The sequence below is a fragment of the Frieseomelitta varia genome, unplaced genomic scaffold, assembly GCF_011392965.1.
Source record: "Frieseomelitta varia isolate USP_RPSP 00005682 unplaced genomic scaffold, Fvar_1.2 scaffold_405, whole genome shotgun sequence".
NCBI lineage: Eukaryota > Metazoa > Arthropoda > Insecta > Hymenoptera > Apidae > Frieseomelitta > Frieseomelitta varia.
The window spans coordinates 447,527-461,974 of record NW_025110152.1 but is presented as its reverse complement, the minus strand read 5'-3'; the positions used below and the strand labels follow the sequence as shown (position 1 = coordinate 461,974).

Here is a 14,448-nt window from a genome sequence, read left to right as displayed (position 1 = left end):
AATAATTTTGTATATTAAAATTATTAATTAAATAAAATTATAAATATCTCTTAGCAAATTAGAGAGTAATGTAAAAGTTATACAATAGTGATACAAGTGACAACTCAAGTTAACTGTTGTTGTCAATTATGTTTCTAAACTTCAATTGCTGTTAAAAAATAAATTTATAATTAAATTTTGTTTTCGTTTTAGAAAATTTAATCTTAATTATAAACTATTGTAAGTGCAATGTTACCTCAGACAAGTTATTCCGTTTCGTAATTTTCTTCGAGAGAAATTAATTTAGATTTTAAATAATATTATAATGTATTATAAAAATGATTTCAAAAAATTTCTAATTAAAACTCATTCAGTGAAATAAGTTCCCATCACCATATTGTTGAAATCGCGAGCTGCAATCTTATAATATAAAAAATATTCAAATACATAAAAAGTGATTAATTGCATTAAACTAAATATAATTTATAATTACTAAACAATTATATATTATAAAACAAAGTCTTTCATGACATTTACAAATATTTGTAAGTATCTATTCAGTGTATATAACACTGAATACTGTTCTACTAATATGGCTCCTTTCCTCCTTTTCTTGCTCTTATGTCTTTTCTTCCATTTTTATCTATTTTCTTTTTATAATTATTTTCTTTTTTTCTTTTCTTTTTACACTTTGTTCCTTTTAACTATCTTGTTTTTTGTACACTCAAATAATTATACTACTAAAAATAAAAGTACTTTAGAAAAATTGCAAAATTAATATATTTTTATATAAAAAATATATAAATATATTTTTACAGCTCTGCTATGAAATAAAGGATTTAGGCAGTATAGCTCTGAAGTATGTAGAAAGATAGAAACAACTTCAGTTTTATGCCAGTTTCTTTGTATCTCCGACAGAGTTCGTTTCGTTCACAAAGGGAGTTCAAACTCATTAATTAAAATAATATTGAGAAAGTTTTTGTTAAGAAATGTTGTTGTCACGTTGCACAACAATTTTGAAAAGCGTATGTGAATCAAGTGGAAGGAAACAGACTGCAATAAATTTACAACAGATCCGTACATGGTAAGTCTGTATGTATATTATATAACGTTTACTTGAAAAGAGGTTAGGTTTATATTTAATAAGAATTTTTAATATTTATAAAATACGTTCAAAAATATAAAAAAAATTATAAATAATTCTCATATATGTGCATACAAATATGTAAGTAAATATATATATAACAATATTATTTAATTCATATGCAATGAATATATATAATTTAATTCATATGCAATGAATATATATAATTTAATTCATATGTTATGAATATATATAATTTATTTCATTTGAAAATTTATTGTGAATTTGTTGTCTCAAAAGAGCAATCTAATATTGTTCTAGTTTTGCCTATCGTACAGCTCCTGTACATGAAACAAAATGGGTAGTACTGTCAGAAATATGGGCTGGAATGGCATGGTGGTGGATCTTTTGGAATGCTTGGCATGATTATGAGCATATTACTGTAAGTGACATAATTATTTCTTAGAAATTTTATTTAAAAATTTGTTAATACCTACAGTAATTAATATTTTAGGGTCATTATCCTGATATACGTCCAATAGATTGGAGTGATGAAGAATTAGGAATTCCACCTGATTAAATAGTCAAATAGATATTTTTTGTAATATTGAAACTCTAATATATATACATCAGAGATTTTGATGTATTTAAATAATAAATTGTAACCACATAAGAACACATTAAATACATTATGTATAGAAAATTGGTAGAGAGTAAAAGTTTGTCTATAATATATTTCTAATAAATCATATGAATTATGTGATTAAAAATTGAATTTGTTATTGATCATTATATTACAATTTAATAATTTCTACATGTGTATGTGTGTGTATATGTATAAATAGATGTATACATGCATATATGTGTATACATGTAAATAGAATACTCAAAATAAGCACAATAATTTTATTAAAATATAAATTTATATAAACTTCATATAACAAAATGCAATGTACAGGTAACTGTACATAATATTCTTAATTACGCGTTGGGATTTTAATAGAAATTGTTTTAGTCTCAAGATACTCTTTTAATCCTTCTGCACCACTGAAATATAAAATTAAACATATATATTTTGTTATTAATTGTTTTAGTTAAGTAATTACGAACTTACAGTTCACGACCTATTCCTGATTGTTTGAATCCACCAAATGGAGTTTGAGGTGTGATAGCATCATAACAGTTTATCCTATTGAATAATAATTTTTTAAAAATAATGTTTAATTGAATACTATGAATAAACGCAGAATTTGTCTTAAAAATTTTTACCAGACGCTTCCAGCTTGTATTGCTTGTGCAAATACTAATGCTTTATCAATGTTTTTACTAAGAACACCGGCAGCAAGACCATAATTTGTATTGTTTGCACGTTCAATTACTTCGTCCATTGTTTCAAATTTTAAAATAGATTGAACAGGTCCAAATATTTCTTCCTTCGCAATTCTCATATTGTCAGTCACATTTGAAAAAACGGTAGGCTTAAATTAAAATTAAAATATCTGTAGAAAATAATTATACAAATGATGCAAAAGTTACCAACATAAAAAATTATACCTTAATAAAATAACCAACACTGCCTTGACGTTCCCCGCCAGTTTCTAACATAGCTCCTTCTTCTTTTCCTGATTTAATTAAACCTAATACTTTATCAAACATTTCTTGATCAATTTGTGGTCCTTGTTGAGTTTCAGAGTCAAAAGGATCACCAACTATTGTTTTCAATGCCAATTGTTTAGCATAAGTAACAAATTGATCATAAATTTTAGCATGTACAAAAGTACGTGAACCAGCACAACAATTCTGTCCATGATTCGCAAATATTGCATTGTAAGCAATTTCAGCTGCTTCCTTAACTATAAATAATATGTACTTATTAATTTTCTTTCATACATGAATACGTTAATAATTAATATCATCTCATCACCATCAACGTCATCAAAAATAACTAATGGACTCTTGCCACCCAGTTCAAGAGAAACACGTTTAAGATTACTTTTAGAAGAAGCTGCCATTATAAGACGACCAACCTATAAACAAAATATAAAATGTAATATACCTTTATGAATAAGTATAAAAATCGTAGATACCTCTGTAGATCCAGTGAATGCAACTTTTTGAATTCCTGAATGTTCAGCAATAGCTGCACCAGCTGTTGGACCATAACCAGTGATAACATTTACAACACCAGGTGGAAATCCAGCCTCTTTAGCAAGTGCTGCAGCATAGAGGGCAGTTAAAGGAGTTTGTTCTGCTGGCTTTAAAACAATAGTACATCCAGTAGCCAAAGCTGGACCCCATTTCCAGGCCAACATAAGAAAAGGATAATTCCAAGGGATAATTTGACCTACTACACCAACTGGTTCCTTGCGCGTAAGTGAGACAAGATTTCCATCTAAATAATAAATATTATTCATGAACATTTATGAAATACTTATCACTGATTTACAAATATTAAACATACCTGCTGGAATAGTATCTCCAAAAATTTTGTCACACCAGCCAGCATAATAACGAATTGTATCTATACTACACTCTATATCAAAAATTGCATTTGAATATGCTTTTCCATTATCTAAAGTTTCAAGTGTGGCAATGTATTCTAAATCTCTTGCAATAAGCTCTGCAAACTGTATATAGGCAAAATTATAATATTATAATTGAAAAATATATATAAAATTTAAAGGTGTAACAATTTAGTTAATTATATATACAAAATATTATGCAATTATAATATACTTTGTTCATAAGTTTTCCACGAGCAGATGCATCCATATTTCGCCATTCTGATCCTCTACTAAATGCTTGATTTGCAGCTGCAACTGCTTTGTCTACATCTGCCTATATAAAACAAAGTAACCACTTAAGATAATTTTGATGTGAAAAAAGTTCCGTTATAATAACAAAGATTATAAAATAAAAGTATACCTTATCACCTTCAGAGATTTGTGCAATAATGGTGCCATCAGCTGGATTTATAGTAGGGAATTTTTTATAACTTACTGAATCCACAAATTCGTTATTTATAAATAACTGAAAATATATGATATTAATATTAAAACAAATTGTATTATTATGTCTTTTATTAATATCTGGTCTCAACATCTATAATTATTTACTGTAACTTCTTATTATAAAACATAGATTACATAAATTTCACAAGACTTATTTAAAATTATATTTTTTTAAATTAAAGAATTTACCTGAGTGTATTTAATATCTGGGACCTTGCGATTCATTCTTGCTGGTATATTTCCTCACCGTAAAGTGATAATAAATGTTTCAAATTATCTAGAACAGAGCGTTAAATACTTCTTTATCTGTTTGATAACACATAATATTAATAATTTGTTTGTTTCCATAAGATGTTATTTTAAAAATGAAAAATTAGTTTTTATTGAAGTCGACTAACTGCATCTATGAAAATACTTAGGACAAACAAAAATATATTTTTATAATAAATATTTTTTTATAATAACAGTTACACAAAATCTGTCAAAACTTTAATTTTTTAGCAAAAATTAATTAAATAACTTAGTTACTTGGCTGAAGTTTGTTTGGCAATGTGAGATATGTATGAGTCATGTGATTAATTCGTATCTCATACGAGATAAATCTGTAGATATTCAACCAAGTTGCAAGCACAGTTAAATTCCTATGGTTTATAAAAATTTATACTTTACAGAGACTTATAATATAAATGTAGAAATAATTAATAATAATCCAACCAAAATCATTAGTAAAACTTATTTAATTAATAAATATAAATAAAATCCCGTTGCTGTGAATTATTAAATCGATATATTTCGTATACTTTTCTGTACATACGTATATTAATACGTATGTTAACAAGAATTATTGTGACACAAAACAGTTATAAAAATCATTCGTAATAAACTATAAAAATTTGTTCTAATATAATTTTGAAAACCGTTAAAATATTACAATTATTATATCTAAAACTAATAAATTTAGTACTGATTTATTGGGTAAACATTCAATATGAATACTAAACAAGAGTCTACTAAATTGGATGAAACTCAGGACACGGTAAATTTTAGTTTAAAATAATTTATATAATTTTCATATTATCTAAATGGCTTAAGAAAAAAAGAAAAAGATTTCGATTTAATTAATTTTAAAATTAATTTTAAATAAGTTTCTGAATATTTTTTTAACAAATTTATACAGCCTTGTCCCAAGATAGATTATACTCAAAAAATTGAAGGGTCACCTCCGTATTTTCCTCAACCAGGAGATGAACTTCCAGCACAACCAGAAAAACAAATGGATGCGATTGGCCCATGGGCAACCGGTCGTGTTAATTTTACACCTCAAGATAGTTTAACTGGAATTAGACCAGTTGTTGATCGATATTCCATAACTACCTTTGGAGCACCTCAGTGGAGAGCTCATAATCAGAAATGTTTTAAACAATCAGATGAAAAGATTCGAGAAGCGCAGTATGCAAAGAAATTTCTACATTAATATAATTTCTTATTTTTTTAATGCAATTTAATTCAAATAATAATAAAACAACATATTATTTTAGGCTTGCTGTAAATAATGCAAAACGATGTGTTGAAAAATTGTATAGAGAAGCGGATAAGGTGCAATTCGAAACAACAGATCATTTAAAAAATCGTTCAAGTGAAGTATATCGTTGGAAAATTGAACTAGAACACTTAATACTTGAGATCACGAATGAAATAGAATTATTACAAGCTGAACATCGGAGAGTAAAGCATTCTTTGTCGCTGCTTACAGTTCCAGAATCGATTGCTGGCGAATTCTTACAGTTACGATCAAAACGATTAGAATCCGATCTTATTAGAGATGAAGTAGAAGAAGAACTTACCAAAGTTAACATCATTAATAATATAACAAACGTATAGTGAAATATATATTAGCAATACCTATCAATTATTACAGGAAGTAGCACTTTGCTCAGAGATACGCGAGTTACTTGGTAGAATTCGGGAACAGATAGAAATGCAATTAACCGAATTAAAAGCTGCGAAAATAAGAATGGAAATTGATTGGACTGATAAAACTGATGCTTATAATATTGATTCCCACAATATAAAATTAAAAAATGATTCCCTTATCATTTTATGGAAACTTGGAGCTACAAGATTTCCTGCAGAGTATATATCAAATGAATTTTTTTAATTTAGTACTCATTTAAAGTAGATCTTAAAATTTATATTAATTTTCTTCATTAGACAATCAACACCTTCAAGCTATGAACATTACACACGAGAAAGTTTAACTGATGCAGAAGCAGCAAAGCAAAGGTCTGCAAATTTAAGATCCACTTTAGATTCTATATATAAAAATTCTACTAAAGATCTTCGAGATCAAGCGACTCGCGTAGATCTCGTTTTAAGTCAAAAGATTAAACTTACAGAGGATGTCTGTATACAATTGGAAAATGAATTACTTCGTGTAAGTTAAAAATCTCAACAACCCTTTAAATACAGTTGCAATATTATATGATGGATATTTTTCTAGTGTTTACATGAACTAGCAAATACTGAAAAATCAATAGAAGAGCTCCGTCATTCAACAAGAGGACTAGATTGCGTAATGAAAGTAGCACAAACACGATTAGCAAACAGGTTGCAACGTCGCAATGTAGAAAGTTGTCGTGATACTCCCCAATATTCGTAAGTATTTTATCAATGAACTACTACCTAGTCGTACGATTAGATATTTAGAAAAATAACAGATAATCATTATAATTAGCTTATAACTTTCTTAATGTGTTATTTAGCCTAGTGGAAGAAGTGAAATTACTTAATGAACGCACATTGGCTATATTAGCAGAATTAAAACGAGCTGAAGAAACTCAAGCAGGTTTGGTGAAAGCAAGAAGCGATCTTGAACATGAAATAGTCGTAAAACGTAAAACACTATACATAGATAAACAACGTGGACAATTGTTGCGTTCATTTTACCCTACAACTATTTAATCATAAACTTCATATTTAAAAAATTTTAAAGGACTTGATAAAAGCACATCATACATGAGTGACCTCATAAATATATTTTGGAAGTACACGATTAGTTCACGCAAAAATATAATTTTGTAATTTTTTTTAAATATTTTATATAAAAATGAAAAATTTATGATTTGAATACCAAATACCTCGGGGTTTTTATGCTTACAATAAATATATACTTCGTATATTTATGTATAATTACATTAAATATTATATATTTATATATAAAATCAGTTTAAGTTAATGATATTGCTTTAACTAATTAAGTTACAAGAGAAATATATAATCACAATTCGTCATGCTGATCATCATGTTGTATATAATTCATTATAAATTCGTAAATTTCATCTAAATTTCGAGCACCATTATATTCAGATACTTTAAGTCCATCACGGTATAAATATAGAGTTGGAAAACCATCTACTTCTTGTTCATTGCACAATTCTTTACTTACATCAAGAGTGCAATCTACTTTTGCTATATTCACATTATCGTTTGTTAAGAATTTTTTCCCGAGATCTTTCCAAATAGGCGCTAGACGTTTACAATGCCCACACCAAGGTGCGAAAAACTTAACAAATGAAATCCCTTTTTCGATACCATGTTTGAAGCTTTCACTAGTTAAACTAAGTACAGCATGAGCTGTATTATCTAAATTATCAGTCTTGACGTTAACTTGGTCATTTTCTTTCTCAAGCATTTTTGATACATAAGCTTTAAGATCTTCATGAGTACGTTGGCCAGCATATTTATCCACCTATATAATTATATATATCAAATATTAAAATTATGGCAAAACAATACAAATAGTATTTAAATTTTACCTTCTTTCCATCTTCAATCCAAAGTAATGTTGGATATCCTTTTATATCAAATTGTCCACACACACTACGATGTTGTGTACAATCTACTTTAGAAATACTAACATAATTGTCATTACGTAAACTATTAGCTAATTCTTCCCAAACAGGAGCTAATATTTGGCAGTGAGTACACCATGGTGCATAAAATTTTACAAAATGATAGCCAGTAGATACATGTTTATCAAAAGTGTCCTCTGTTAATTCTAATAAACCATTCACTGCTTCAGGAGGTGATGGTGCCTCATCTTCGCTCTAATTTAGAAAATTTAAAAAAGCATTTCAATAAATTGAATTATCTTTTATAACTTAATACGTATAGTGGTTTTCATAATTACCTTCAAGGAAGTACCTAATTGATCACTAAGAAAGGACATTAAAGATGGTAAATCTCTTGTTCCTCTGAATTTAGTGCCTTTGATTTCTCCAGCTTTAAAAAATTTTAATCTGTAATATTAAAAATTCTAAAGCTTACTTTTCCTTATATAATTATATGCTTGTACGTCACATATTGTCACAAACATTTTGCTTAATAAATTCATGTCACACATACGTAGGATAACCAGTAACATCATGCTCTGTGCATAAACTACTATCTGTAGTACAATCTACTTTAGCAATTTTTATATTATTATCCTCCACGTTTGACATTTTAGCTAATTGCTCCCAAGTAGGTTCCAATCTCTGACAATGACCGCACCTAAAAAACATAATTATTTTTTAATATAAAGATTCTATATTGATAATATTATTCCTAAAAATTTACAAATATATACAAATATTTTTCTTTATTTAAAAAATAAAATAAAAAATGAAATATTTACCAAGGGGCATAAAACATGATAAAATGATTTTTTTTCTGAATTTCTGTTGAAAAATTATCTTTAGTATACTGTATAGTATGTACATGATCTTGTTCACTGTTAACTTGACTTAGCATAAATATAAATAAAAAGATACACTTTTTTAACATAACAGAATTCAATGAATTCGCACTCATATTGATAAATAATTAATGATCTATTAAATAATAAAATATTTAAAAACAAATATTATGCTACTATTGAAGGTAGTGACAATAATTTAAAAAATTTTAGTGTTTCATCGTGTATATTTTGAGATTATAGTTTTAAAACGTGTTCACATTAAACTCGAAATAATTCGGATTTTTATATTATCTAAATTGTTGTTGTTGTTATCTAAATATTTTTCCGTTATTTAATAATTTTTAATAAATATTTCGACTTTAGATTAACTTTAACACTCCCACATAAATGGATCGAAACCGCCGATTCCGCCCCCATATGATATTATTTTGGTAGTAACATTATATTACAAAATTCCTATAAATGCAACTAGTATCGTGACTTTCCAATTTGCTTCATAATTCGATAATGGTACTTGTTTCATTCATTATTTTAATCGTTAATGTTTATTCATTTTTCATGCAAATATGTAGTTATAAAATAGTTTATATATAAAATGAATAAAATTTTTACAGCGTGAAATAATTAAAATAATTGTATTTATTTCTAATTTATTCTCATTATATAAAACAAACAATAAAACAATAAGCATATTAGATCTAGTTAAATAATCAAAGTGAACTTGTAATAATATTGGCAATTCTGTCGCTATATGCATATACATATATGTATATAATTATTACATGCATTGTCATATAAAGTGGGGGAACATTCATCATTAAGTCATCCCGTATCGAGGATATCAATCTGTAAACAATGTACGTAATGAGTGCAACATGAGTGGCATGAAGAAAAAAGCTAATCATTTAGCAGTGTTTAAAAAACGGACGAAAAATGACGATAATGCCGAACTATCGGAAATCATTATTATATCAGCGAGAAAAAGTGGAAATTTAAACCTCTCATCGAGAGGACTATTTATGGGTATCCATATTATTTAAAAATGACGTATATAAATGTTATTCGAATCTATTTGATATCAGTCGCTCGATATCTCAATGCTACAATCATAAATAAGCTAGCATGCATGTTTGTTTATTCATCATATCAATATTATGTGCAATATAGTTTCTATAATTTATCATTTATATTGTTTTTCTTTTACGTAATGATACGAAGTAAATTGTATTCTTGTTACATATATAAAATATTGTTTTCTTAAAAGATATATATTTTATCAGATACATATGTGTACATCATAAAAAAGCATTATATTAATGAAAAATATATACTTATCAGCTTAATGCTTTTTTAGTTGCATTTCATTTCTTAATTTTGTCAAAATAAAAATTATTTATTGCATTTTTTAATTTTCTTTATTTTTGCACCCATTTACGTAAAGCATGATATCTAAATCATAAAACAAATAGAATACACATATCACAAGTGAATTTGATTGTAATCATGAAACTACTTGTTTATTTTGATATATAATGCTTTGCATGTTAGATTGTGAATAATGCAATAGAACAAGCAATATATATAGTATCATGCCAAATTATCCTGTATGTAAGGTAAGTAATTTTTATAAAAATATTATATTTCATATATATAGAAATATATATTAATTATGTATTAATTGAATCGTATTATGATTAATAAAATCTATTTTAGTACCTGATAGAGTATGGAATATAAATGATTTAACTGAAGAAGAAGTGAGAAATTTACATTTTGAACTTGATTATGTACATGAAAATGAAAAATGGTGGGACCAAGAGCCTCTTAAAATACTGGATTTAAGTTATAATAGTTTAAAAACAATTGAACCACAAATAGAAAATTTATCAGAGTTGACTACGTTATATGTAAATATAACAGTTCTATACGTGAAGAAATTGCACATAAAATATATATCAAACTTCTATAATTTTCACAGTTACATAATAATTTGTTGGAAGAATTGCCTGCTGAAATGGGAAATTTAAAAAAATTAAATATATTAAATTTATCAAATAATAAACTGGAAAATTTGCCACATGAGTTTTATAAGCTAAATGAACTGCATGAATTAAACTTAAAAAATAATAGTATAAAGGAGCTTGATCCTGCAGTTGGTGACTTCATAATGTTGACCAATCTAGTATAATAAATTAATTATTTATTTTTAAGATAATTTTAAATACTTGATGTACCAAATTTCAGAATCTAAAATATTGTATATGTTTAGGATTTATCATATAACAATTTAATTGAGTTACCGATTGGAATGGGATATTTAGTACGATTACTTTCCTTGGATTTAAGTCATAATATGTTAAGAGAATTACCACCTGATTTAACAAATATGAGAGGTATGATTTACAATGATATGTATATTTATGATTTATTTAATTTAATTTCTTTACTATATTTTAACATATAACATTAAAAGAAAAACAGTTTTACACTGTTTCTTCCTGTATGACAAAAATTTAATAAAAAGTACACATATTTTTTGAAAATAGCATTACAAAAGTTAAATGCAAGTTATAATCAGTTGGAAATGTTGCCACCTCTGGGTGAATTAAGGAAGGTAGAAACAGTGATATTGCACTCAAACAAATTAACAACATTTCCTGATATGTCTGGTTGTACACTATTAAGAATACTACACTTGGCTGATAATAACATTACTGTACGTACTATTATATGCTGGTCTAAGCATATATAGTGATTATTTACAAGAAAATAGAGTTTTATATTACAGATTTCTGTTATATACGGACAAGAAATTTTTTATGTATTTAATATTTTATAAAAAGTTGTGTTATTTAATTTTTGTTAATTTTTTATTGTTTAATAACAATAATATTGTATGTAAAATTTTATATATGAATTTTTAATATTTATTTCGCATGATTTATAGGAAATTGATATGTCTTGTTTAGAAGGTGTAGGACAATTAAAAACGTTAACATTAGGAAATAATCAAATTGAAATAATACCAGAAGAAATAATAAAACTGGTGTATCTAGAAATTTTTGATTTATCACACAACAAATTAACTCTGTATGTTATTTTATATATATTATTATTTTGTTTTAACGAAATATTTTCAAAATAATATTTTTTGTGTTCTGTAGAATACCAAAATATATTGGCCTAATGCCTAATTTAAAACAATTTGTAATTGATGGAAATGATATAAAAAATGTTAGAACCGATATAATACGATGCGGTACAGCGCGAATTTTGAAGCATATACGACAGGATATTAAGAGTACAAATATGGATGTAAAAGAATATGTGGTATCAGATGCTAGTACAAATATTTATCCAGATAGGTATACAAAAAATTAATATTTGATTTAATTAAGTTGATATTTAGATAATTATTAATGGCAAATAATTTACTACACATTAGGTATACAATGCAGAGTACAAAATTACTCAGTTTAGCTGGACAAAATCTTACTGAATTACCACAAGAAGTATTGACAAATGCGTGTAAAGCTGATGTAGGTACAGTGGATTTAAGTAGAAATAATCTGTCTGCTTTACCTGGTGAATTATCTATAATTGAAAGAATTGCTGATTTAAAATTGACATCTAATCAACTAACACATATACCAGAATGGATTGGTGAAAAATACAAGTATCTACAGATTTTGGATTTAAGTAAAAATCTTTTACAATCACTTCCTTCTAATCTTGGCTTGCTTAAATATTTACAAGAACTTAATATTTCATTTAACAGGTATTACTTGCACATTATATAGAAATATATATTGCACGAATTATGTTATTACATTGTAATTTTTATTTTTATAATGTGTTCATATCATAAACATCAAAATTATAATATGACTTATATATATATAAAATCAGATTTTATTAAAATTTATTGATACATTATATAGGTTTAAAGAAATACCAGATTCTGTTTATGACATAAATTCCTTAGAAATATTAATAGCGAATGACAATTTAATTACCGATATTGATGTATCAGCTTTACAAAAATTACAAAAACTTGCAACATTAAATCTTGCTAATAACAACATTGGTTTTGTATCACCAGAACTTGGTACTTTGAAAAACTTAAGGTAAGTTTCAATGAATCAGTTATATTAATTAAATTTTATAATATTAAATCTTTGTAGGAATCTGTCTTTATCTGGAAACTGTTTTAAACAACCCAGGCAAGCAATTCTAGCAAAGTCTACAGAAGAAATTCTAGCATATCTTAGAAATAGAATACCTCAATAAAATTAGATTATTGAAATGTAATTAAAAGAAGAAACATCTGCTGACAAGATATATGTCAATTATCGAACGTTATTGTAATAGCAAATTCTTAAATAAATTATTTAAAATGAATGAATTGATTTTATGTTGTGTTTTAATTTTCCTGTTAAGAATATACAAACGTGTAGCAATATGCTTTATGCAAAGGATATATAAAAATAGATTTTGAAATTAATTTTTAATAAGATCATTGTCTAAATAGGATAGATGTATCACTTTATGAAATTTGGTATTACATGTTTTGAAACACCGGTTGTATACAAAATTTGGTTTGTTATGTTTATTATGTTTGATAGGTTATGTCTTCTACCAATACTTCGTCTGTGAATATACAAAAGATAGATGCAAAACCTGAATCGGTATGGCAAGATGTGCTATGAAAATGTTCCTTAAACATGCATCGGATGTCATGTCCATTCCATAATAGTATAATGTAAAGTTATAAAGGATATAGAAGGTGGAGTGTATTTCGTCTTAGAGTCACCGCCACATTCATGAATAGGGCTGATGCCGGCGACCCCTAACTTCAGCCGCTCGGCTTATTAGGAATCTTTAGTTTGGGCCAAGAGAAACGGCACCTATCCTAGATGTGTTCCACACGCTGCATGCTTAACCTAAAGATCGCACTTGATCCGTAGTTAAGCGGTATCCACTTACGATTTGTAATATTCATGTCCTTGTAATTCGTATATTAATGAAAGACTGGATATACTAGCTGCTAAAAGCATTAAAATACTAGCGTCGCGTAGCGGTAAAACGGTGGAACTAATTTATACTCTTGTCCTTGTCGCACACTATCACTCTCCTTGTCTATGGCGCGAATATATCTGTCCTTGTCGCACTCTATTGCTCTCTTTGTCTACCGCGTCTATATGTCTGTCCTTGTCGCACGCTGCTGCTCTCCTTGTCTACCGCGCGTATATGTCTGTCCTTGTCGCACGTTATTGCTCTCCTTGTCTCATGACGCTAGTCAAGGAAAGCAACTGTGTGCGAGAAGGACAACCTTCGATCTATTGAAAAAAAAATTCAACTTTTTACACACACGTTTTTTTAGAACAAAACACATATAGAAAGAAAGCGAGGAGCCTCATTATAAGGAGGCATATGAAAAAGTTCGCAAATTATTCTTCTTAATTAGGTTTTTTTCGTAATTAGTGCGAACTGGACAAAATGGACATGGTGGCGTAACTAGCGGTAACTCGTTCATCATCGTTTTGGGCAAATCGTGATTTTTCTTGTTAGTGTTGCGATTGATTACGGGTTGAATTAGAGTTGCGAAGAAATGATAATATTATTTGCTTTAGAGT

At 27.2% G+C, this 14,448-nt stretch overlaps 5 protein-coding genes across 6 annotated transcripts; 3 read left to right on the top strand and 2 right to left on the bottom strand.

Annotated features, from left to right (window-relative positions):
• The first annotated feature begins 852 nt into the window (after positions 1-852).
• LOC122531613 (NADH dehydrogenase [ubiquinone] 1 beta subcomplex subunit 2, mitochondrial-like) lies at positions 853-1,833 on the top strand. Its single transcript, XM_043659659.1, has 3 exons — positions 853-1,063; positions 1,385-1,505; positions 1,578-1,833. The coding sequence occupies exons 1-3, from the start codon at positions 969-971 to the stop codon at positions 1,641-1,643; spliced, it is 282 nt and encodes a 93-aa protein (XP_043515594.1). The 5' UTR covers positions 853-968; the 3' UTR covers positions 1,644-1,833.
• A 122-nt stretch (positions 1,834-1,955) lies between these two features.
• On the bottom strand, positions 1,956-4,698 carry LOC122531607 (retinal dehydrogenase 1). The gene is made up of 11 exons (XM_043659650.1): positions 4,603-4,698; positions 4,264-4,351; positions 3,989-4,093; positions 3,800-3,901; positions 3,525-3,690; positions 3,151-3,455; positions 2,988-3,090; positions 2,618-2,916; positions 2,333-2,541; positions 2,178-2,252; positions 1,956-2,110 (listed from the first exon to the last, which is right to left on the bottom strand). Exons 2-11 carry the CDS (start codon positions 4,297-4,299, stop codon positions 2,041-2,043), a joined length of 1,470 nt encoding a protein of 489 aa, XP_043515585.1. The 5' UTR covers positions 4,300-4,351; positions 4,603-4,698; the 3' UTR covers positions 1,956-2,040.
• A 173-nt stretch (positions 4,699-4,871) lies between these two features.
• On the top strand, positions 4,872-7,040 carry LOC122531608 (tektin-4). Of its 2 annotated transcripts, none has more exons than XM_043659651.1 (7): positions 4,872-5,110; positions 5,252-5,523; positions 5,613-5,922; positions 5,993-6,207; positions 6,286-6,508; positions 6,575-6,729; positions 6,837-7,040. In XM_043659651.1, the coding sequence occupies exons 1-7, from the start codon at positions 5,063-5,065 to the stop codon at positions 7,033-7,035; spliced, it is 1,422 nt and encodes a 473-aa protein (XP_043515586.1). In that variant the 5' UTR covers positions 4,872-5,062; the 3' UTR covers positions 7,036-7,040. The 2 variants fall into 2 exon arrangements, with proteins under 2 accessions (XP_043515586.1, XP_043515588.1); XM_043659653.1 differs by having other exon boundaries at positions 5,028-5,110; positions 5,316-5,523.
• Positions 7,041-7,241: 201 nt separating this feature from the next.
• Positions 7,242-9,285, bottom strand: LOC122531609 (thioredoxin domain-containing protein 5 homolog). Its single transcript, XM_043659654.1, has 5 exons — positions 8,750-9,285; positions 8,479-8,625; positions 8,264-8,372; positions 7,890-8,180; positions 7,242-7,822 (listed from the first exon to the last, which is right to left on the bottom strand). Exons 1-5 carry the CDS (start codon positions 8,923-8,925, stop codon positions 7,352-7,354), a joined length of 1,194 nt encoding a protein of 397 aa, XP_043515589.1. The 5' UTR covers positions 8,926-9,285; the 3' UTR covers positions 7,242-7,351.
• A 294-nt stretch (positions 9,286-9,579) lies between these two features.
• Positions 9,580-13,213, top strand: LOC122531606 (leucine-rich repeat-containing protein 40-like). Its single transcript, XM_043659649.1, has 10 exons — positions 9,580-9,835; positions 10,526-10,719; positions 10,791-10,994; positions 11,082-11,205; positions 11,359-11,528; positions 11,760-11,902; positions 11,977-12,177; positions 12,258-12,590; positions 12,754-12,939; positions 12,997-13,213. The coding sequence occupies exons 1-10, from the start codon at positions 9,688-9,690 to the stop codon at positions 13,100-13,102; spliced, it is 1,809 nt and encodes a 602-aa protein (XP_043515584.1). The 5' UTR covers positions 9,580-9,687; the 3' UTR covers positions 13,103-13,213.
• Positions 13,214-14,448: the final 1,235 nt, after the last annotated feature.